The following is a 25,749-nucleotide window of genomic DNA, read 5'->3' as shown; positions in this document are numbered from 1 at the left end:
AAATGTTTTGTTAGAAAACATCTAACATAGCTAAGTGTGAAATGACACAGTTACTGTAAAATCCTCTGAAATCCTGCCCACTGCCCATATTAGAAAGAAGTTCTTCCTCTAGTATTATGTTCTTATTTATAAGAACCACACAAAATACCACACTGCTTTTCTATACATCAGAAAGAAAACTTCACTTTCTCATTGTAAGAAAGCTGCCTCACATTAGAGGTGTATTTCAGTGACATATCCAGTATTCAGCCAGCTGAATGCCCTGGACAAATGCATTAAGATCCATTGTAAACTTATCAATGCATCAAAACCCCTGTCACTATAATGACTGTTATGAATTTCAGAAACAGAAATTCAGGCTGAGGGGTTTTTTTCCCCAGAATTTGTTCCATTTGATAGCAACACAAAATTGGCTGTTGAATTTATTTTTACCATTTGTCAAAGCCAGTCACGATTGTGATTAAAATCTACAATTGGTATGAAGTCTCTTAGAATTTATATTTTTTCTGTTTGTCACTATGATTATCATATCTATGGTTACAAGGATTTTTAAATTTCCCTTTTCTTTTACTTTCTACATGCAAAAAATCTACCTGATCCAAAGAATGTCAAAGAGTTGAGGAGTTGAGATCTTCTACATGGGAAAACCAAACCAGACAGAGATCCAACACCTTGCTGCAGTTTTAGGAACTGCACACACAAGGAGGGATACACACCTCTGTCACACCTTCTCCTCACTAGGGCAGCCCCTTGTCATCAGGCATGGAAAAAATTCCCTGTTCCATCCATCCTACACCCACATATTTTATATTTATCACTGCAGTATAAGATCTTTCTGTCACACTTTCAGTGGTGGTGGGTTTGCTCCACCTGTTTTATTTCCTTGATCCAACAAAGTAGATGAAAACCAGAGTATTAGTTTTAGTTATCATGTCTAAACTCCCATGTTTGGTCAACTCCTTCACTTCTCCCACTGACAGATTGCAAACACACTTTAGGGCTGAAAAAAAAAAAAAAAAAAAAGAAAAAAAAAAAGAAATTCTTATTTTAATCCAATTCTTCTGAATAAAATTAGCTGTCCATGGAGGGGATTCGTTTAAAATGTGTAAAATCATCCATTTTGTTTAATGGGTCAAAAGTGTGGTTTATGGATAGGCCCCAAATTTGTCTCAGATTGACAGCTATTACTAGTCTGGATATTCCTGGCAGAGGCCAAGAACAAGAACACTTTTTCAATAAATCTTTGAGATTTCTTCTGAGAAATAATCACCATTCATCCAAAAGGTGGCAGAACCTATGCAGGTGTCGGTGTTTGCCATGAACTGACACCATTTATCCTCTCAACTCCTTGCTGGAGTTGTAGAATAACTAAAGGCTCATGGTAATTAAGAGATCTCCAGAAAGAAACTGAGAAATTTTGAACAGCAAAACAACTGGGGAAAGCAGGGACTGCAAAGAAAGAAAACCATCACTTAGGGAGGCCTAGAGAAGAGAAATCAATGTTCTCACTGGGAGAAGAAGGATGTCATGAAAGTAAATTCTCCAGATAAATGTGTTTTAAAAGAGAGAGCAAACAATAATATATTTATAAAGATGCATATTTTATGACTACATATTTCCCCACTCTGATAATGCTGTTTGGAAGTGGGTGCTACAAAGCACAGAGACACAGGATGTGCAATTTTGAACTGCACATAATTAGCATTTCCCACCTAAAAAAACCAAAACATAAGAGAAACTGGTAAACCCAGGAAACTGGGTTTTGTTCCTTTTTCTGCCTATATTTTTAATAGAGTGTCCAAAGCCCTGCCCTCCAAGGAAAAGCTTTCAGCATCTCCTCTTCTCACTTCTGGGAAAGTGAGGATGAAAAATGATGAGTCTGCATGAGGCCCCACACTAATAACTTACTCCTTCTTATATGGTCTCAAATCTCACTGTAAAAAGCAATTCTGACTGCAAGCAGTTTGAAGAGGGACAGAAAGTTAGTTAGGTGGAGTGGAAAACACCCTGGGAAAGGATGCAAGCAATGTCAGACCAATGTAATTGTAGCTTTCATAAAATCTTTAAGAATCTCCTGGTCCAATTCCGAGCACAGGTGCTTGGATTTGAAAGTGTCTCCAAAATGAGATTCTCGTAATCACTGAGCTAGAAGGAATGAAATGGAGGAGATTTCTGAGCTGGGACAAATAGATTTCATTCATCTGGACAGCCTATACTCAAAGACCAAATAATTCTGTATAAAATGCTACCTGCCTAATTCTAAAATATATTTCTTCCTGTCTGTGGAGCTGCACTCTGCAGAATATTTTAGACACTGTGTGCAGACAAGCAAACCCAAACTCCACGTAGTGCTGTCAATGCCTCATTTCCCAATCTGAAGTTAATTTTTATTTATTCCAACCTCCTGAATTGATTAGGCAGACTCAACAAGTAATGTCCTGCAGCAAAAAGTCTTATTTTGAAGGTTAATTTACAAAATTAAACACAAAACCTAATAGTCAAAATTTGCACGTGCTGAAAAAATCACTCATTAAAATTATTCAAGTAAGAGCAATTGCAGGAGTTTCCATGTGGGGGGAGAAAAAAAACCCAAAAACAACAAAAACCAAAAAAACACCAACTAACTAAACCCCACAGAAAATCAGAAGCTGCATTTGTGTTTCCAACTGGGAATCAAAACTGCAACAAGTCAAATAAAATCCTTCAACTGGTTACTCATGGCTAATTGGTAAATACTGTTATGGACTTAAAAGGAAGTAACTCCATACTTTTATGATTTTTTCAAACTGTGAATCTGACTCTCTGCTGTGTCTGCTCTACCAAGTAAAGATATTTTGTGTTCCAGCTAGGCTAAATCTAACCCAAAAGAGGTGCAGTTCTACAGGTTTGTACTGGCCCTAGTTTCACATGGAAAAGTTGCTTCGTGTGGCAAACCACTGGCTGTGTTTGGTGCTGGAGCTCCAGCTTACTCAAAACTTCTGGTAGTGGGAGGAAAGTACCAAACAACAGGAAGTCAAGGGTAAGGAAATTTAAAAAAAAGAAAAAAAAAATCTTTTTTCAGCCCAAAAATGGATGCTCAGAAATATGGGCACATAAAATCACTGATATCTGGCCTGTTTGACACTCTCCGGGGAAAATAATCCCTGCTATGAATGGCAATGAGGACAATCATTTTTATTGTTAAAGGATTTGGAGCCATTAAGGTATTGGCTATTCTTACTGCTCTCATTTTTAGTCTTTAGCCTCTAGTATGCCAGATTTTCAGCAAGCTTCTCCTCACAAATAAAATCTTATCTAGTTCTCTGTTAGATGCATGCTACATTTTGACTGGAGTCCCAAGCTGACACTCCTTAAAGCAATCACATAATAGCATCAGGCTTTCATTCTGTAAAATTTATGTTTCAGACCTTTTCAAAACATGCCCTAGTGGTCACCAGAAGTTGGCAGAGGTAGCTGGTTAAATCCAGAAAGCAGCTGCCAGGGTGTGAGGTTCAGCAAAGGGAGCTGCACACACACTCAGCTGCTGTGGGGGTACGGGATGTGTTGGGATGGGATTGCTCAGCCTTCAAAGGAACCAACTCTTGTTTCTTTTTTAGGAGTGCACTCGATCAGGAACCACCTCCAGGATAGGCTGGAAAGGAGCACTGGCCACCCCTGCTGCAGGCTGAGGGCAGCAGATGTGACAGCACGTGGGGCGCCATCCCTTGCAGCAGCATCACTCCAGAGCTCTCCCTGGGGCAGCTCCAAACACACCCATCCCATCACTCCAGAGAAACTAGAGCAAACTGCTTTCATCCTCACACACCAGCCAGGCTCATCCCAGCTCACAGGCCCTTTGAAGGCCCAGCACCAACCTCTGCTCCCCAGGGAGGGAACAGTTTTCTCTGGAGTAGGAGCACTACGGGATCATCCTCATCATCATGCCTTGACTTCCCTGGCCAGTCCAAAGAGGTTAAACTCAGCAGCTGAGGGCTGCTCTAACCTACCTATTGACAATTTACAGATGTTTTGCTCACCTAATTTGTTCTACTATTCACAAAAGCATGCAGTTACCTTAGCAACAGCTACATTTTATTTTATCTCCAAGCTGCAGAGCTTTCTCTTTCCTAAAAACAAACCCCACAAGTCTAGTCATACTGCATGTAACCTTTGATATTAGTCTTAGCCATTTCAGGAAAGAAAAATAGGCACAAGTGTAATGAAAATAATAGTCTCACTTCTAAAATCTATTTAAGTTTTCCATTTATAAACAGATTTTCTTCGTAGATTTGTTTTATTTGACTCTTTTGTGTGTTTGCTATTTTTCTATGGCTTACAATTTGCATAAAGGAAATTAAGAGGACGAGGAGGAAGACCTGTTTTGATATAAGGAGTGAGCTGGAATCCTGGGAAAAGACACATTAAAGAATCAAGGGCATATCTTGAAAACTGCTGCAGGAAGAAACAAATGCCTTCAGGCCACTGACTTCTAAGTGTCTTTACTGAATGGACATCTAGAGTGAAAACACATCTATTTTTATATGACCAACCAACAGAATGCTGAAGGTTTTTCTAAAGTGAAAGACATGTTTCTCTATGAACATATCTAAAAGAAAAAATAATGGTACTTGCAAAATATTTGCAGTTGGTTATGCACCAGCATTGCTCCTGGGCACCACAGCTTCCTGCACCACGTGAATTTGCATTCCAGTGAAACAAATGTGTTTTGAGAGGCATGTTGTCATCATGCCATATGAAATGATGTGGAGACACGTACACAAACACTGAGTAACCCGGGACATTCACACTGCCTGCTGCCAGATGAACCAGCTTCAGATCTACATGTGACTTCCACTTCTTGAAATGTTCCTGTGGTGCTGCCCCACACTGCATTGCACAGGCAGGAGGAGAGGGAAATGAAGAGTTTTTCTCCAAAAGGAATATATTTTTGGGGACATAATTTTGTTTTATTTAAATCAACCGAAAAGCATTGACTGCATTTTCTCACAGCTGTAAAAAATTATTAAGGTTTATCTTCAGGGATAACTAAAGTTAGTGAACTTGTTGAGTCTTCTGATTTCAGCAACTTACTGATTTAAATCCATAGATCAGTGCTTAGAGTCAATTTCTCATATATTATTTTAACTACCTTTGAAGTTTGGAATAATCTTAAATACTGTCTTGAGTTAATACTTTAATAAAATAACTTCTGCAAAGGTCTTGTACAACAGCGTGTGATAACCTTTTATAGCTGTGACAGGATGTTTGATTTCCAGCTCCCTGCTCTACAGTGCCCATTTGTGCATATTTGAATACACCAGAGAATGGAGCTTCTGCTTTCTGCAAAAGTTGGATACCTTTCAAAGGTTAATTTTCACTTTAAAGATAGATAAAATAAAAAGCAGCTGGACAAAGAATTTTTCTAGCCTTTCTTTTTCACAGGAAGTTATTTTTTTAATCAAAAGGGCACAGCGTCTTTACAAAGTGATAAAACTTTGCGGGAAGCCATCAGTACCAAGTTCAATCCAAACTGACAATTTTAATTGCAGCTAATTAAAGTGTTGGTAGGGAAGTAATCTAGCATCCAATCAGTTATTAGTAATTAATCTTCCTGCAAATCTCACTGAAGATGGGTCTGGGTACTTAAGTTCTAAGTGGTTTTCCAGTTTACTGACCCTACAAGTTTTCTCCTGCCAGTTCAGTCAGACTTCTCCCCTGCACAGCAAATTCAGGCCATCTGACAGTTTTGTTTTTCTTTATTACCCTCAAAAATCCCTGGATGGGTCCACTGACTCTGGGTCTGTGGCCACCAGGTTGCAAACACCTCTGCCAGCTGTAAGTCTCTGCCTGATTTCAGCTGCCCCCCTCTCTGCTCTCTCCCAGGAGCACCTCTCCAGCTGAAGCTCAGCAGGACTCTGCTTTGAACCCGCTCCTTCTGCAGTGCTGGAGGAAGTCTCTGAGGCTGAGTCCATGATTACCCCCCCAGCTCACCACATGGGGCTTCCCAAACCTACTGACTATTCTGAAACCACAGCAACTCTGGAATGAGGATTTATAATTATTATTCTTTTTTAATAACAGATACAGCTGTGACATTTCCACACCTGCCTTCTTATACCCACCGTCCTGCTCTGCCTTGAACACCATGATTTGCTCTGATCAGAGATTTTAGAGAAAGACACTGAATTCCTGTCTGCTGGTGTCTATTAAAAATTCTTACACGCTTTGTATCATTCCAAATTCACCCTGTTACCATGTGCAATGCTCTACCCCTAGCACAGATGTAAAATAACTAACTATACAGAGCATTAATACCATTTTGTCAACTTCTCCTTTACCTACATCCCTGGCAGAATGAAATAGGTAAGGCTTTATAAATTTACTCAGTTACTTTCTACATTAACATTTATTTCACTTAGTGAATAATTTGATGTAGTTAAAAGGCACCAGGAAACCACAGTAATGCCAACACAGCATTAAAATGCCTCAGGTGCTTGCTACATCCTTTCTCTTGCACCACTCTGCAGACAGAGCAAACCTCCCCTCCTCAAGCTTTACAAAGAAGCGCTACAGCTTTGATCAGTGATGTTAAAATTGCCACCACATTCCAGTTCAGTGTGGATGAGTTTCAATGTTGTGGGAAAAGACTCACAATGTGTGCAACAACAGCTTGTCTAGGCTGCACACAGGCACAACCAGCACACATGAAATGAGTTACAGAAATTATATGAATTAATAGACTACTGTAATTTATGCCACTCGTTCTCTCAGCATAATGCAGCACCATGCCAGCCATTAAAATTCATAAAAACAATTCATTGCTTTTTAATTTTTACATATTTATGAGCACTCATTTGAAATGAAAATTATTTTCTTATTGACACTTTCTTCCATCTTGACAAAAAAAGTACAGTTTTGAACATTAAAGCCAAATGATTTCAATATGTTTTGCAGATATTAATCATACTTGGAATGCCACAAAAATGAAGAGACATTTATCCAAATCCAAAATACAGCAATCAAGTAATTAAGACACCTAATCCAAAGCCAATAAACAATATTCCAAGTAGCAAATACAGTGATGTAATTGTAGCTGTTATAGGCACCATTGCCTATTAAGAATATTTGAACAACAAAATAAAAAAAAAAAAAATAATGGCAACCTCAGCTGCTAATATAAACAGAAACAACTTCCATTTTAAAAGAAAGCAGATGTATTTCTAAGGTTAAAATGTACAAAGCATTTCCTGTGTATGAGATAGTAGACATGAGACTGTTTGGTGAATTAGCACACAACTTAAAATGTCTGAACTTTACAAACCACTTCATCAGAGAGAAAGCGAAAATCCTCCCTCTGTCTTGCAAAATAAACATGAAGTTGCGACATAAAAATTGGGAGGGACATGAAAGGCACAGGAGCACCCTGACAGGGTAAATCATTTGTTTTCATGTTAACATTCATCTAAATTTATCCAGCATGATTCCTTGATAACTTTTGTGTTCTTCATTACATGGATATAACAAGAGATGGATGCTGGGATTGCAGCTTTGGAGACCACAAACTGACCCTCACCCTGTTTTCTGGGGGAGAGAGGAGAAATAGAAAGGGGGAAAGAAAAGAGGAGGCACTGACAGGCACCTGGAATAGAAAAGCAGCATTTTTCTCAATACTTTAAAGAACACAATCCTTAATTTCTCATCGGCTCTGTTAATGTAGAGCCTGTCCAGCTTGCTATGAAGATTTAAAAACATCCCTGGTGCCCATTAGCATTCCCCTCCAGCACCACCTCTGCAACTGTATTTTGCTCTAATGCACTGGACAGAGCCTGGCAATCCCAGCAATTCAGAAGGACCAGTGAAAATCTGTTTCCCCTGCTGCCAGCGTGGCAGAACCCAGAGCTCTGCAGGTCCCTGTCATGTTTCCACAGAGGCAGGAACACGAAACACTCTGGTTTCACTCCCAAGCCGTGCTGAGGAACCAGCCACAATGTCCTGGGATCCCCCACCCTCACATTTCTTCTTCTCTGCCCACCAGTTTGTACCACACGTGCCTGATTCTGCTCCAAGTACACACTTAGCTGGAAATCCAGCTCAGCATTGCTTACTACTGTAGTGGCACATGGGTTTTAAGCAGATTTTGCACATATTTTAACTAAGGGTTCAAAAATGTGCTACTGCATAAGCCCAGATGCATAAAGTTTTCAAAATAAAGCAGATGATAAAACTTCACTGAATGCTTGATAAAATATTTATATTTCCACGCCCAAAATTTGTGAAGCACTTGGGAGTTTCCATAACTATTACAGAGCTAGAAAAAGAACCTGACAAAAACAAAAGCAAACAATTTTTATCAATTTTACTGTCTTCATGTAGGTACATATATTGTCAAATTGGGTCTGGAGTCTTAAACTCTGATCAATGACTTTCAGAAGTTTTCTACATAAGAAACAGTTTAATACCAAGTAGTAAAACAAGTATTTGAAAGGATTTTTATACATAAAGTTAGTACTGGGATTGTCAGGAGAATATATCTCTATTTTCAGAGTGATTGTGCATATTTCCCTTTGCTTTGAGAAAAAAAGGATCATTAACATTTAAATTGAAGTAAATGAGACCAATTCCTATTCTGAAGGGCCTGCAAAGCAGGAAACATGATCCAGCATCCAGCCAACTGGCAAATCAAGTCTGTTATCAGCACCTCTTGAATAAAACTCTGTGTAATGTTGTGTACCCAGCAAGCAACACTTTTCTCAAGAGAGGCCCAGCCCACAGTGACCTTTGAACAGGCAAGTAGGTGTTAGAATAAAAACAGCCTTGAGATACTAGGGTTGGTAGTAACTTCGTATTTACAAGGTGTATGTCAGCACTGGCTGTGTTTTCGGAGGCTTAGCAGATCCCTGCATTGTTAAAAATAACACAGAGCAGTTGACTCCTTACAGTACTTACAGAACCTGAAATAATCTTGAACCTGACACAAAGCACGACTCAAGAGGAAAAACTGGAGGAGGGTGAAAAAAGGGTTTTCATTTTCACAGACTCGGCGGGTTTCAATGCAGCCACAAATGCGCAGCATCCTGGGAGTCACGGGAGTGTGGGATCCTGCAGGGACACGTGGAGCAGGGCTCCAGGGCCCTGATGCATTACTAATGTGACAACAGATCACTGACATCCCTGTTAGGATCCAGATGTGCCACCTGAGGCTCAGATTTAGAAAAAAATCCTCTCAATCACGCACCTGTCCTTCCCACAGACAGGTGCCACTCGGCTGCAGCTCAGCGGAGCTACAGCACTTTAATATATGGTGTCACATTAGCTCTGAGCTGTAGCTGCAAGTCGAGCCCCTGTGGAATAATCTCTTCTGTAAGCACTTTCAGAAGCGCCTTGGGTAGGATTAGCTTCTGTCTCTGAACAGGGAAAGAGAACAAAAATATTTTGCCTGGGAAAGGAACTGTATAATACCGATTTGTTTGTTATTCCTGCTCTTAGAATCTTCCCATTTGTAATTTACACTTTTATTACTGTAGCAAAACATGGAACATAAAAGGTGAATGCCAGCTGCAGCCAGGTTCATAATGAAGAACACTTTAGAGCCCTAATGATGTTTAACGCTCTCCTAATGCAGGCAGTGTACAACAATCACCTCTATAATCAGATTATGAAGCTTTTTTGACCAACTCCCCTCTGTCTTCCCTCCCTCCAACACAACAAACAGCCAGGCTGGCTCAATAGTTAGGAAGGAAAGATCATACCAACATTCCTACCAGACAGATTTAAAAAACATATTTCAAACCTCAAATTGTGCTCAGGATCTGTTAGAAAAAAAATAGAAAAAAATATTGAAGAGTAAGAATGCAAGATGCTTTCATATTTTTTACACCCTGATATTGCCAAGAGCAAGATTAAACTGTAAGAAATAATCACAAGTTAAGGCTTTGTCATTTGTGTGATATGTGCAACAACGGAAGTAGCGAAGGAGTCATTTTTCATCCCGTTGTCTAAGATTTGGTTAAGAGGGTAAAAGCACATGGGTGAAAACACTCAAATTTCTTAATTCACTGGGGGTGTGGCAGCCAAAGAGATCTACACAAGCCTGGACGGGGATGGAGGGAAGTGTTCAAAGCCACGTTGGACAGGGCTTGGAGCTGCCTGGCCTGGGAGAAGGTGTGGGATGAGCTTTAAGGTCCCTTCCAAACCCAAACCTGTTCATGGCTCTATGATCACTTGAATGCTACAATCTCTTCCACCCCAAGTATTCAATTCTGGAAAATAAACCAGCCAAATAAGGATTAGCAGCTCTTAATATATATATTTTTTTTCCCTTCTAGCACTGAACTTGGAAACTTCAGAGTATTCCAAATATTTACAGTTCACCTTGTTTCACAGCTGTAAGAGCCCAACTGAACAGCAAATGCCATGCAATCCCACAGAGACCTTAGTTATCATCAAATTTTCTTCTTTCTCTCTTCCCCACATTCATTAAGCCTTTCATTCTTTATCAGAAATGCAGAGTGAGGATGGGAATCCTTACTCCAGAAAAAACATTTTATTGTTGCTACTTTCAGAATCTTACTTGCCTTTTCCAAGATTAATGACCAATTATTGTTTTAAATTTGGGTTTAATTACTCTATTGGATGAAGACTGTTATCCCTGTAACTTCTGTGCAGTCTCTGGGCTTCTACCAAAAACATTAAATATTTTTAACACAACTTATTTATTTTTTTTAATGCATGAACCATTATTAATCACAGAATCATGGAATTGTAGAATGGTTTGGGTTGGAAGTAGATGATCCTGCCATAGGCAGGGACGCCTTCCACTGGAGCAGATTTTTGGCAATATAGCCCAGGAAGGAAGTTAAGAATACAGCACTTCACTGTTGATCTTTTGTCTATTATTTAATACCTACAAATTGATCTGTATTCTGCACTGTTCTGTATTCTGTACTATTTCTGTAACTAGGAAGTCCTTACCAAAGGAAGTGTCCAACATACAGTTGGGTTTTTTCAGCACTAGCTGCAAATGTCATTTTTGCAGTTAACCATGCAGAGCATTCCAACTCAAGTCAGAACCCTCTGCTGAGGAAGTGAATGGAAACCAACAGCAGCACAAAACCAGGCATTTCTGTAAACACTTACTACCAAAATAAACACATTTCTGCTGCTTACTGGTAGAGAGCAGCATTCCAAGCCAGGCAGAAAACGTGGGGTTCCTAGATAAGCACAATGTCCCATTACAGACCTGGGTTACTGCATCTTCTGCTTGAAGGTTTTGAGATGCCAGTCAGTGTGTTCTGACCAGGGGTGAAATTCCCAATGGACTGAACCCATTATTTCCAGGTATTTCCATACCCTGGCAGCACTCACACTGCTAGACTGGTGTTCCTGACAGATTCCTGGTGATCTATTAGCAGTTTACTGCTGATTAAAGGCAAGGCAGCTAGACAGCAATGCAAATTAGTAAGCAGGAAGAATCATTAGAAATTTGATTCATTATGGGAAAGAAGACAATACTTTTAAATAGGACTAATAAAGTAGCTATAAACACATTTTCACTATGTCCTAATTTCAGTTAATTATGAAAAGACAAACTGCCTAGAAATATTAAGTTTTGATTGGAGAAAGGAAACTTTAATAATCGGTAAAGGCAACATCTGCAGGATGTTGAGCTTTTTTTAAAAAAGACCAACCTTATCAAGAAAAAAGTGCATTCATCTTCATATGGAAGTTAAAATCTGCCTTTAATGATTTAAGACTAAAAGCTAATGGGCACAAAGCTGGGTATATAAAATAGAGTAATTATACAGTTATAATTATACATAAAATGACTAATATGATAATGTTTGTGTTTAATAACATGATATGGATACACTGTCACAATGACCTTAGTAAATCAACCATAGGCTATTCTAAATTATTTCTCTTTGGATCCTTCTCCCTCACCACCCAACAGCTCTGCAGAGCTGAAAACATCAGTTACTCTTGCATGAAATTGAACTTTATGAAGAATAGGAAGTTTCTGATGATCTCCAAATGCAGAAGTATAATAGAAATGCTTATCTTTATACTTGGCATAATTTAAACATTTATACACAAGTAATTTAAAATGGCTGCAATGCCTCATGGTTACGGGGTTTTCAAACGATAACTGAACAACCCAGGAACATTTAAAATTCTGCTTTTTCAAATGGGCTATCTCAGCATTCTGCTCCTGTTCTGCTCTGTGGAATATAGGATTTTAATTTTCTCCTATTACAGTAAGCAATCATGCTTCTATCAGTTTTCCATCTTCACAACAGATGTGCATATTCAAAGACCTCAATGCTCACTTCCCAAAACAAATACCAAAGTCAAACCAAGACAAACTGAAAATATGGCCAATTATAACTTTTAGCCCATATATGCCATAAAAAAAAAAGCCAGAAAACAAGAAAAAATGGTTGCTATAAACAGCCTGTCAAACAGAAGCATTCCAATAGGATAAATATGACCTTTTTTTAAATATATACAATCAACTTTCCCTGGAAAGCCAGACATGGGTCAGTGGGAGGACTAGATACTCCCTCTTCCAATTCTGAATGAGAAACACAAGATAAAGTGAATTAAATTAAATGCAGACAATTTTACTGCAGTCTTCAAGAGGAAGAATTCAGACAAGACTGTGATTGTCAGGACAAACTTGTTAAAAAGATTTAGCAAAAATTTAGCAAAAACAAACACGTATGTTTGTGTTTATAATGCCTGTAATCTGCTGAAGTATATTACTGCAAGTCAGGAGAAGTTTTAAAGCTTGGGTTCAGTTCAAACCCTCATTCTCAAAGACCTGTGTTTGCTTATCAGCTAAGAATTTCCATAAAGGAAAACAAGATGACCATCACAAAACTTCAGTGGGCTATTTCACATCTGGTCAGAAATAATTTAAAGATACCAGCTGGGTTTCATTGCCTCCACTTAGGACCTGTCTGCACTCAGAGGCAGTGAGGATGAAATGCCTGAACACAGCCAGAGTCCCACAGCCAAAAAAAAAAAAAAAAAGAAAACAACACAAACTCCACTTTTTAAAAGCCTGAGATTTGAAGATTAAGATTTGATTTGGACTGAACTCAATTACTCAGACTTTACCAGAGTTGTGCTGCAAACTGAGGTTGCTGCATTTTTAAAACCCTGACAAATATCTATATATACATGAGCCTGCTTCATCAGCAACTTTGTTTCTTTTCCTGGGATGCTGAACTCTGCTGAAAGAAGCCTCGTTCCAAGACTTCAGCATATAGAAAACTCCAATTCACTTGCTCCCAAGACAGTTTATTTACTAAAGACTGGTATAAAATTAAACAATAAATTAAATCTGAGTACAAGTTCATGATTTGGTTTTAAAAAAAAAAAAAATCTGTTCCTGAGACAACAGGAAAAAAAATCTTTTTAAAAACATGTCTTTTGAAGTATAAAGGTGATTTTCCTTCCCTTCATCATTTAGCTTTGCTGTAATTGCAATAAAAGATGCAATCCAGTTGAAATGGCTGCAGCTGACACCAAACTCAGAGAGAAAAAAAAAAAAGAACAATCCAAGTTTCTTAAACCCAACAGCTGACAAACAGCTGACAAAAGCCAGGTTTTACTGGACCTTGTCCTCATTCATTTGGAGCACAGCAGGAATCATCCACGCTGCAGAACTGGGACACAGACCTTAAATCCAGCAAAATGTTTCCTTTTGGTCTGCATTAAAGACAAAGTAATAGACAGAAATAAAGCTACAATTTTACATAAATAAAAGAAACCGGGGAACACAACACCCTGAGACTACATAGATCTAGACACTAAGACTTCTTCAGGTCTCAGAATCAGTTTGATTTTTCTCTTGCTTTTGGGTAGATCTAAAGGAATAAAAACACCTCGTCCACCTTTGCAGACTCTGTTCAAGAAAGGTTTGTTGACCAAGGTGGATGCCTGGAGAAATAATATGATTATTGCCTGTGGATGTGCCACAGACTTCCTAGGTTAGGAGTATTGGAAAGGCAAAACACATAAACCCTAAGGTTTTTAAAGGTGAATTCAGGAATAAGCTAAGTGTATAAACAAGGGTGAACTTTAACCACTGCCCTTGTGTGTGTAACCACAGAACACTTGCACCAAGGTACTGTAGAGCCCTCCCTCACTGCTCTGCTCATTTGTCTCTGTCCTGATCTCTGGGAGGTGCCCAGGCTGGGCAGAGTGTGCTCCGAGTGCTCCTGATGTCTGGGAAGTGGCTGTAGGCAAAGACAGATCACTGTGTGCCCGTGCATGCACACGTTCCCACCCACCACCAGGCCTCCAAGTGCTATGGATTTCAGGTCACACATCAATTAACTCAATTAACTCCTGTGCTTGCACCACCATGCAGCACTGGGACAGGATTTCCAGATGTGTAACCTGGAATCTCTCTTCTTCAGCTGGAGAGTGCAGTGGTGAGTGGCAGCCTGGTTTATGGACCCCTGAGATGTCCCTGAAGGATGTGAAGAGCCACCTTCAGCAGAGCCAGAAGTCAGCACCTGCTGTTTGCTGACTCCAAGACTTCCAAGCCAACACTGGAGGATACAGCTTACCTTAAAAATGCAAAATGCAATGGTATCAGAATAAACAAAACAATACACTGCGTTTCCAAGCCAAATTTCAGCTTTCACATTTTTAAGAAAGACTGTGTCTGGGATAGTATTTCAGTAAAGTAAGTTTAGGGGGCTAGATATTTTTTTTCCCAAGATGTTGGAAATCTTACAATACTTAGCATTTCCATGAGTCAAACAAACACCAAATCATTATGCTAGATAAATTTCCATCCTCATTAAAAAAAAAAATAAATAAATAAAAAAGGAAAACAAACAAACCAACCTACAAAACCCTCCCAAAATAATCCCTGCAAGTACTCAAGATTTCATGCAAGTTGCATTATAAAAGGAGTTGGAAATGCCATAAAGCAGAATAAGAAACAACACTGAAGTGATATACAGAGAACCTTTCACTTCTGGATCAACTCTGGAGTGTGCTTAGAGCTACTTAGACTGACACTGAACTTTAAAGCAGAAGATAAAATGAAGTGTTCACCGCTGTACTGAAGGAACTAATCCCTCCCTCACCCAGACACCAGCCCTGGATCTTCCACATGGCACAGGATGGAGGGAACACACAAAATTACATCCAGACTTGCATTCCAGCCTGGTTTATAACCCTATTATTAGTACAGTGCTCACAGCATTTTGGATGTATGGGTGTTGGGAAAGTCTTGAAACAAGGAACACCCTCGGGAAGATGGAAACCTCCTCCCTGATTTGAGGCTTCTGTCAGGGCAAAGGGAAGTGCCTGGTGCTGCCAGGCACCTAACTGACCACAACTGCAGCACAAATGTTTTCTGGGCAAATTATCACATTCATTTTGCTCCTCATTCTTTCCCAACATTCCACTTCCCATCCTTCATGGAGTTTTATGCATCCTCTTGATTTTTAGCTCAGCTCGTTCAAACCCCACCTTTTGCACAGAAGACCTTGGGTTTTTTCCATTTCATTTGAACACTCTCCTCTGCTGTTAGAACTGAGCCAATTGAACCCACAAAGGCACTTGTCAGTAGTCCTTGGGATATCAATATTGTATTTACTTTCCTAAGATAAAGGCACTTGAGAGCTATTGATGGAGTTTAACCCTGCGCTGCCTGGGCAGCTCCTGCTGATCTCAAATGAGACTTGAGGGGGAAAAGTGAAGGAAGTTATTTGCACAAAACAAGACAAGGGGCAACCCAAGCCAACAGAGAAAATTCAAAGAAGTCCTCCTTTCTTAGCCCATCTGTGGCTTTGAGTCTCCAGAGTACATGACACCAAGCTTTAATGGGTGCAAGCTTCCACTTTACTCTCTCCCTATCAAAAAGGGCCTTTCCCTGCATGTAAACATCCCAAAATTCAGTGGCAGACATCTATTGTTAGAGCAGACACCATGCTATAGCAAGCACAAATTCCCTCCAAAGCAAAAGCCAATTAATTGCATGTCTTACGTGCAATTTGTTACAAAGAAACAAACAAACCCCCCCCCAAAATTTAATTGCTTTTTAATATGAAATCTTTTCACTTTTTGCAGATGATTATGTTATTTCACAGTTTATTATAAAACATTTTCTGTTATCATTAAGTGAAAGTTAATAGTTTTCTGGTGTGGTGGCTGGAGTGTAGTAACTGCAGTGACACACCAACATGAATTTTAAGTTGCTGTGTACGGCAGCAGTACAAATCTGACCTGCCAGCCAGAAACAATAGACAGAAAAATCCAAGTATATAAAAATTAGACCTTACATTTTTCAAGGTATTGAGCTTCCCTTTGTCACCAAAATAAATGGTAGAACACATAAATGGCAGAACTTTCCTGGAGTACAAGGCCTAAATAAATGGCTAAAGGGTAACTGCAGGTCTGGGTTCAGAAGCTGTTGGAAGCTTTTAGAGAGAACTAGGCATTTCAATGGTTCTTTTTCCCTGTGAAAACTACACACATTTCATACATTTCACTCTTTTTAGAAAATGAAAGCAGACAAAAAAGTATTATTCAAGTTCTGCTCGGGCTCTTCAGAGAACACAAAATTGGGGATGGTGCAGTGTTTTACATTTTGCTGAGAGGGTTCTGCAGTCAGATGGAGATGCCACCTTGGTCCTGCTCTGTAAAGTGAACACAGAATGCAAGCTTTGATTTAGACATTCAGTTCTATATGAACACATTTAAGTCAGAAATTGCCACAGAAATCCTTCAGAAGCCACATGATTGCTCTGTGTCCTTGAAACAGCCACAGCTGTCTGCCTCACTGAGGTCCATCCCAAAAAAAAACTTGATGCTCACACAACACATTTTGTCTCTGTGTGCTCTTAATAGGCTTCCGTTTACCTGCTGGAGTGCAACCTGTCAGCTTGGCCACCTCAAATGCCTGCAAGCCTCAATGGTATTTGTTTCTAACCCTTTTGTTCAAAGCCAGGCTGAGTAAAGTCAGCCAGGAGGGTTCGAGCATCAATAGCCACTGGCAGATACTCTTAGAGGGAACCATTTCCTGCCGAAGAGTTGGCAGCAGCCACCACAAGCTGCCCCTCTGAAGTCAGCTTTGTCCTACTTTGCTGAGTTTACTTCTTCAGTAACAGGTCACAGTCACATGCATGAAGTTTGAGAAACTTCAGATGCTGTGTATGGTAACACATGGCTCACCACAGGGTGAAGAAAAGAAGGCAAGAATTTAAGTAAAACTACCAAGCAGGAAGGAACAGAGGTGCTCCCATCCCTTGCTGCAACTGGGAGACAAGTACAGTATTTCTCAAGGGTGTTCTTGGGAGTCTCCTTTACAGAGCTCTTTCTAAGCCCATGGTATAGCTTTACAAACATCCTTCCTTTTAATATCAGTGCTTGGCACTAAGACTGGGTTCACTGTATCTCTGCGTTGAGCCAGCAGCACTCGTTTCTCTTAGCACCACACAATTCCCTCCTTGCTTCAGACACTTGGAGGGAAAGCACAAAGTGCTTTTGGTCCCCCAGGCACCTGCTCAGCACTTGGAGAGCCTCAGTTATTTCTGTCACTGCGGTGAGCTGCCCTCGACTGTCCTTCCAAGGGCCAGACCTTTGGAGCTCTCCAACCCATCTTCCCCTTTGTAGCTCCAATTCTCCTGGACAGGGAAGACTATCTCTCACCTGCCTCAAAGCAGTGTCTCCTCAAAGACCATTCTGGATTTGGGAAAGCAAAGGGAGCTTTATGTTACCCTGCCGACAAGGACACCTGCACTCGAGTTTCACTGGAGTACAGCCTGCATTTCCAGTCACCTGAAACAACTGGTTTTGGGGGATCACCTGTAACCAAACCTCATGAATCACATGCAGACCAACCACCAAATAACACACTTGGCTCTAATGTGGATTAGAAAGGTGGTCTGTATTTCTAGTTCTGTTCTCAGTACGTCCTGCTCTGAAATTTAAACTTTTTAAAAGCATTTCCTTCTCCTCTGCAGCATCTGAGTAAGAGCTCACTGTGCCACAGAGCCACTGATTTCAGAGCAGATGAGAATTTCTAGGTTACTATTTTAAGTCTGAATTATTTTTTTTACACTAACAGTCATCATCTAACAGCCCTGGTTTAAGAAAACAAATGCAGAAATAAAGTTCCAGCCTTTGTCTCATCTGGCCCTTGAAATTATAATTCTTCCACAACAGAGAAGTTAATTGAATTCCAATTTTAAATGTACCTCTAAGACAAGAAACACACTGTACACATTACAGCATCCCATGGTGAGAAAGAGTCTTTGATAGAATTAGAATTTGCTTTCTTGCATCTCAAATGCAAATTTCTCTGGAGATAGCTAAAAAAATCTGGTAAGAAACAAAAAAAACTCTTCAGCAATAAAATATTTTTAGTACATAAACAAACCAAAATATTCTCATTTGCATATGGTGCATCTTCATCTCTTGTGACATTTTTTATTTTTATCCTATATGACAATGCTACTGACAAACTAAATAACCAGAAAAAGCAGGCAACATTTCTGATGCCAGATGCTGAAGATCAATAGCTATTTCCCAGAGTTTATGGCATAATTAAAATTTGTAACAGGAATAATTTTCTCTTCAGCCCCTCAGGCTAAGTCTAGAATTATTGACTAAGTCTAAGTTATATAGTGTAGCATTTGGTATTATGTTTATGGATAATATAAAGGATTTTATAATTTTTTCATGTAATCTGGTAAGTATAGAAACAGTAACTAGGAAAGAATTCTCTGTATCAGGAAAGCAGGAGTTATAAATGTTTTGTTGTTCAGGCATGCAGAAGACAGGGTTTTTATAATTATCTGCTAGTGAAGCAGTGCTCCAGTTTGCAGGAGGTGGCCACAGTGCCCATGAAGCACCAGAGAAAGGAATTTGAATTTCCAGTCCCTCAGAGCTCGCCGTGCCTCTCCTCCATGGAGGGGGTGCCAGGTGCCAGAGTCACTGGTGCTGCCAGGAGCAATATATAGTAATTTCAATTAAATTTACTGCCATATGGGAATGGCTGTACATTTATAACCCCAGGAGTCTGCCTATGCTTTCCTCTACCCAAGGCATACAGAGAGCAAAGGAGGAGAGAAGAGTTGGTCAAGGCCAACTACACTTCCATAAGGAGGGAGAAACAACAATCCTGCACAACCATCCCATGGCTTGGGTTTGCTGTAACTTCAGACTATCAGATCAAATAGACTCAGTTTATATGTGAAAAGAGATTTGTTTGCTTTGAGCCCTAAAATCTCAGCCCTGGGCAATGGAAGAGTAGCTGATTATTTCTTGCTGGTGTCTCAATCAAGGCTAATAACAACACAAACCAAATTAAACCCTCTTGATACCGGTGCAACCCCATCACTTTCATTGCATTTTCACAAATAAAGCAAAACTAGAAAGTTGGTAAACATTTCTGCTGATGAGGCACAAGAACAAATACAGTCTAACTCAGTCCCTCTTTGCAAGGCTAGCAGGAATAAAACGTGGTAAACTTAATTGTGTTATGAAGGCACAGAAAATCTGAGCTTACACAGACAGCAGAAAAGCCACTTTTAAAAGCACTACTTGAAGAAAAAGATGAATATATATATAAATTGACAAAGCCAGCTATTATGCCTAGCACCATGAATTCACAGTAACATTTGAACTGAAAAGCACAGCTCCACTTTCTGTAACTGTTTCTACAGGGATGGATTTAGTTACCTTTAGCTTATGCTTTTTAGTCTCCTGAACGCTAAGAAGAGCTTCACAATATGTCCAAAGTTTAACCAGAAACATGAAACTGGAAAAAGGCAGAAGCAGCTGCAGCAAGACTCCAAGAGAGCTGACCCTTGGTACCAGGCAGGCCCAAAGGTACCAGAGGCTCTCCACCAGCTGAAACATGAGAGCGGACTCTAAAAAACCCAGAATTTTAAATTTTGAGTGGAAAGGCCCAACATTACATAGAACATGCATTTATTTTTTTCAACAGAGAAGAAGATGACAAGTCTCTTTGAAGTTCATTGTTGGTTTGCAATGATTTCTAGCTATTTGCCTGATGTACATGAAGTCAATCTTTCTTCAGCTTCTCTGATTGCTGACTAAATGCAAAATGAACACTTTTGCAGTTATTAGTCCCAGTTCTATATATCCCATAACCAGGAGACTAATTAAGAGAACGGGCCTTGAGGGGGGTAGGGGGGAAACAGAACCAAACAAACAAACCCCCCAACACAAAGCCAAACACTCAGGAAAAAAAATTCTAAAGACCTGGATCAGAATGACATTGCAACAAAAACCCAACCTTGCTTGTCTTTAAAAAACACATCTCAAGAACTCACTGCAAGACATGACAGCATTTAGGACACTGTTCCACTTTGCTGATGATCAGTGGAGATGCTGTTTTTTCAAGAAAAGGAAAAAGACAAATAAAATAAAACCTCTCACCATCACTACCTTTTCCACTAGGACTATGGACTGAAATCACTGCATAGAGGTGGAAAAATTTCCAGCCACTTCTAGAACTTGAAGAAGGAGAAAAAAAGAGAGCTTGTCAGGACCTGCTATGAATGCAGAGCACTCTTTAGTTTATGAACTGGTTCATATCTGCATAAGAAGTTTACATAAAACCAGGTTTCCTTTGCCTGAGCTGCTCAGACCACATTGATATTCCCCCCGCGCCGACCTCCGCTCTTTGCTTTTCTCCAGTAAGTGACTGACTTTCAGAAAAAGAGGTGCAGGAGCAGCCAAAACAAACATAACCCTTACCACACACACTGAACAATGATGTACTGGGGGAAAAACCAACAACTTCCCTTGGATCACTTCCCTGGCGTGGCAAACACCGAATCTGACAGACCCCACTGCTATCAAGTGTTTATTCCTGCATTCTGTAGAATTTGAAAGTTTAAAGCAGCTTTATGAGGAAAAGTTTTCACTTTGCAAACATCATCCTTTTGCTGTACATCTACTATGTTTTCAATTTCAGTTTTAGTTATTGCAGGAAGATGTTGCTATCTTGTTTCATTTTCAGGCACACATATTAGGATGCAATCATCTGCAACATACCTTTAAGAACTGGAAAGGACTAACAGCAAAACAACAATAATACCAAGTAGATTGGGAGCTGAAAGTCTTGGGCTTGATATCCAGTTTTGTGGTCAATTCTCACCATTCCAGACAGATTCCCTCTTATCATGCTTCAATTTATGCAGTTTTCTCATGTTTAATATGCTTATATTAGTGATAATATTTGTAAAGAACTGAAATCTCAGCTCCTGATTTGTGAGCACATATAAACTGGGAAATGAAAGCTAGAAAAACCTGGGTATTCCTGTGATAAAAGAGTTAAAAGCACCCTGAAAATGTTCGAATGACTTCAGCTGAAGTAAAAAGAGTGCTCTGTGCTGTTCCAGCTGCTGATGGCTCTGCGGGACTATTTAAATCTTGTATTTTTCACAGCACCAGAATAGTGATCAGAACATACTTCTCCAGCTCTCTAGATTCACCACTTTGAAATGAAAGTCAAAAATCTACAGGAGGCAGCAATAAAACGAATTATTTTAAATTACCCATTGTTACTGTACCTGGTTGGGGAATAGAGCCAAGCTGTGCAAGAAATGCTGTCACAGGAAACCATTGCTATTATCATTCAAAAAGAGCCAAAAAGGGACCCAGTGATGTTCTGTGAGTAACTGTCCAGAGAGCAAACCTCAACTCGCAGGGCTGAGGTCATCCAGCACCAAGGGGAGAGGAAGCACTTTCACAATGCACCTTCAGAATTGCCACCTTTTGTTAGAGAAGCCCTCAGTTAATAACTGCAGCTGATTACAGCATTCATTAGCATTATTTAGAGTCCTGCTCAAAAACACAAACCTGAAAGAAAATTGTTCATGTAGCCTAGGAAGCCGGGTAGACATGGTAGCCAAGAAGCAAGAAAGACATTTGAGACTGAAATTTGCTTTCTGGGATATTCCCTTCTCAATTCCCACTGCTCCATGAAGCATGCCAGGATCTTTATGAAGGCTCTTGATATTTTCCTATCACCTCTCTCAGCAAAAATAGTAGCTGCTGCTTTTAGATCTGGTCTGTAAATATTTCATGAAACTACATCTATATTGATCTAAAAATCAACATCAGAACACAAGAACAAACCCTAAGGAACACACACTCAGAGCTCACCCAAAGCCCAGATTAATTACAGAGGGAATCTGAACTTGCTGGGAACTGCTTTTAGAAATAATGCAGCTGTTTAATAATATGTTTATATTAAATATAAATATATATATAATGAAACCAGTTATAAAATTGTTTAAGTTACATGAATAAACAGCACGTAAGGGAGCCCTGAAAAAAAAACAAATTTTCCAGGATGTTTTATTAATAATGCTCATATGACTCCTCTCATTCTTGCTCACTTACTTGTGCCTCTCAAGAACCAAAGAACAAGCTGCATTAACTTGAACTTTTCAATTCAGCTCTCTCCTCTGTGGGCTAGAGGCAAGCATGGATTATACACACTTAGCAAGCCAGCAAAGCTGTTACCATCATCTAGCAACACAATACAGTGTAAAATCAATTACAACTCATGTACAATGTCATCAAATTAAAATTTACAGTAATTGCATCTTGTGGGGCTTACACTGTCACATTCTCCAGAAAACAGTACTTAATTCATGGGAAGACTGAAAACAACAACTTGTGTGAAGGGAACGGATCTTGATTCTAAAGGCAAAAAACCCAACAACGACAAAAGAGGGAAAAAACCCAAAGCACCTTGTACAAAAGTACAAGGTACTCCAGGTGAGTTTCAGTGCATTTCTGAAGGGCTCTCAGTGTGCTGCCTGAACCAGGAATCAATCCACGGCTGGCAGGTACAGCCCCATTGTTCAGAGCTTTGCTCTTTTCACTTGTCACAGCCCGGCTGCGCGAACGGGGCGCTGAACCACTGCCAGCAGCAGCAAAACAACAACGGAACCAAGAGTTAATTTATTCTCTGGGCTTACTGTACTTGGTGCAAAACAAAACTGCTGTGACGGCAGAGTGACCTTGTATTTCCTGATTGACCAGATGGCGAGAATTACTGACTTATGTGAGCCCCAAGCCTCCTTCCCCATCTGATGGCTGCTGGGGGAAATCAAATAAAGGGCTCTGCATAGTCTTTAGGGCTCCAACCTAATCATCACAACACCATTAGAAGAAAATGCTGCAGGGAAAGGCAAGGAGGGAGCAAGACTGAAACCCTGGATCCTCAAAACCTGGGTTTTTTCACAGCAGAACTGAAGCCATGGGTACAGCAGAGCAAGAAGGTTTGTGCACCTGCTGCCCAGGCCATATCTCTTCTGCTAATGAATAAGTGAAGCCAGCCTCCAGGGCTGTCAATCTGGCACCTTTAGTAATTCACACAACCCTCAAAGTTCTCTAAAAATAAGTAACATGAAAAGGAGCCCAAGTTGTCTCACTAGCAGTGGTTTTGACAGGTATATTGAGTAATGTTAATCTTTGCACCTTTCTTTCCTTAAAAAATGCCAGTTGAATCACCAATTACTTGGGACAATTTCTAAAAACAAGCACACATGGAAATAAGATTGATGGAAACTGAAAAAAAGAAACTGGGGGTGTGCATGTGTGTTTGCATGTGTGCACACACAGAATATTTTTTTTTAAAACAGAATGACTGCGCAGCCCTAATTCTTGTCCCATTTCCATTAGTGCAAATCAAGAGGAATTCCATTTGACTAAGCTCACTTAGGCTCACAAAGGCACGAATTAAGCCAGAATCACAATCATAGTTCCCAAAAGACCTGTATAAAATAAAATGTGCTTGAAAATATTTTCCATCAGTTTTATTCATAGATTATATTGGCAGAAGTGAAATAGCTCCTCACGTACAGCACAAAAAATAAGCTTGGTGTTAGACTGAACAACCTTCTGAGCAGCAAACTCCTGTAACCACAAGTCAGGTCCTAAAGTAAGAAAGAGAGAAAGAAACAATACCAATTCTCTCATTACCATGCCTGAAATGGTGTTTAAACCAGTACAGCACTGAATATTCCTGATGCTTTATTCAATATTAAAATATAGATCAAAATCCAATTTGCTGCCATATGTTTTCTGGATAGTTCCTACATAATTATCAACATATAGGGAAAAAAAAAAGAGAGAGAGAAAAAGGCAGTGGAATAGAAGTTCTCTGTGACCTAAACCTGCTTCAGCATTGATGGAGTTATTCCCTATAAAATATGGAAATCTGAGACACGTTTGAAACCCTGGATTACATGTGTGCATGCATATAAAGAATGACTTCAAGGGGAAAAATAACAACGCATCTTGTCACTGATTGGAAAGTTACCACTCCAGCTCTCAGAAAACCTTTTGAAAATTTTACAATGGTTTAAGGATTCTTGCAAAACACAAAATAGACACAAAGCTATATCCCCTGTATGCAGAGCATGAGAAAGAGGCCAGGAAGAAACTGGTAAAGTCAAGGAAAAGAAAAGCATGGGCTGAATGTCAGGGGAAAAAAAAACACTGAATGCTAAGGAGATAAAATAATGGAATAATTCCCCAGGATGATAATATTTTCTGGGATGTTAAAACAGCCTGTTGAAAGAAAAAAGGGCTACTGGGAAAACATTCTTTCTCAAAGCAAAAACTTGACATTAATGTCGCAAAAGAAGGACTAAGCAAGATTTATGAAGTGTTGCATTCAGGATTCTACTGAAAATTTAAAATACCTAGGACAGAATACTCTGTTCTTACAGTTAGTCACACAAGTGCCCACGAGGGCTATTTTGCATGCATGTGTTGGTGTAACCTCAGCACAACCCACAAAAGGAAAAAAACACAAAGGCAACAAACTGAAATAAGCCACGAATGCTAAACAGAAACAACACCCTTCATCTCCCTGCATCTGCCATGCTCACACGCAACAGGCAGGAAATTTGTGCAAAATAATGGTGCAAAGCTCTTCCTACCCAAAAAACATTTGCAGAAGGTTTAACGAATCTACAGAACAGTAACCTCACACCCACAGATCACCTTAAATTTAAAGCTACCTTTATTGATAGTACAGTGCCAAATGCATACACGATCTTACCAGACCTTTCCTCGCCCTCCTAATGCAAGCAGTGTTTCTTTTTTTTTTTTTTAATAATGCATTGCAGAGATGAGTGATGTGCATTTCCTCCTTTCCCCAAAACACATGCAAGGACAAGTCCCCTCGCGTGGACACGCTACCACAGCCGGCAGCAGAACAAGCTCCCACACGCAGAGCAAGGATGCCCCAGAGCTCCCGACAGCACAGCATTCCATGTGTGCTTACCCGGCTGGGCTGCACTTGCTGCACTGGGCTCATTCTCTCCCATTTCCACAGAATTATAAACTCCTCTGAGCGAAGCCGAGCTGTTCCAGCCAGGGGATGTGGTTGCTGTGCAAGTTCTGACCTCCTGACTTTCCACCGTGGCGTGGTAACCCTATACCCGACTTTCTTCTGGGAATAATCAGTATCCTGCTTCCTGAGCTACCTGGGCCTGCCTGACCTGTTTCTCTATAAACTGACATCATATCCTTTGATCTGCTTTGATTAACATGTGCTTCGGGCAAGGCTGCTTTGTCTCCTCTTGGGCTCTCCTGCTCCATCGCTCCCCACCCTCTCCTTTCGCTTTCACACAGGCTGCCAGATGAAGCGTCTCTCTGGTCCGTGGCAGGTGTTTGGGACAAAATGCCAAAGACCACAGAAAGTTTGCAACTGCTTTTAAAGAACCTGTGAATTTGCATTTCGTA

General features: G+C 40.0%; 1 protein-coding gene across 1 annotated transcript in view; it reads right to left on the bottom strand.

Annotated features, from left to right (window-relative positions):
- NAALADL2 (N-acetylated alpha-linked acidic dipeptidase like 2) overlaps positions 1–25,485 on the bottom strand; it is a 310,270-nt gene extending 284,785 nt beyond the window's left edge. Inside the window, exon 1 of the mRNA XM_068200323.1 lies at positions 25,289–25,485. Within this exon, the coding sequence (XP_068056424.1) occupies positions 25,289–25,331 (43 nt within the window). The 5' untranslated portion in view covers positions 25,332–25,485. The remainder of the gene's footprint in view (positions 1–25,288) is intronic.
- Between the last annotated feature and the right edge of the window lie 264 nt (positions 25,486–25,749).

Source organism: Anomalospiza imberbis, chromosome 10, assembly GCF_031753505.1.
Source record: "Anomalospiza imberbis isolate Cuckoo-Finch-1a 21T00152 chromosome 10, ASM3175350v1, whole genome shotgun sequence".
Lineage (NCBI taxonomy): Eukaryota > Metazoa > Chordata > Aves > Passeriformes > Viduidae > Anomalospiza > Anomalospiza imberbis.
Note: the sequence above shows the minus strand (reverse complement) of the source record. Positions and strands in the feature narration are given on the sequence as shown.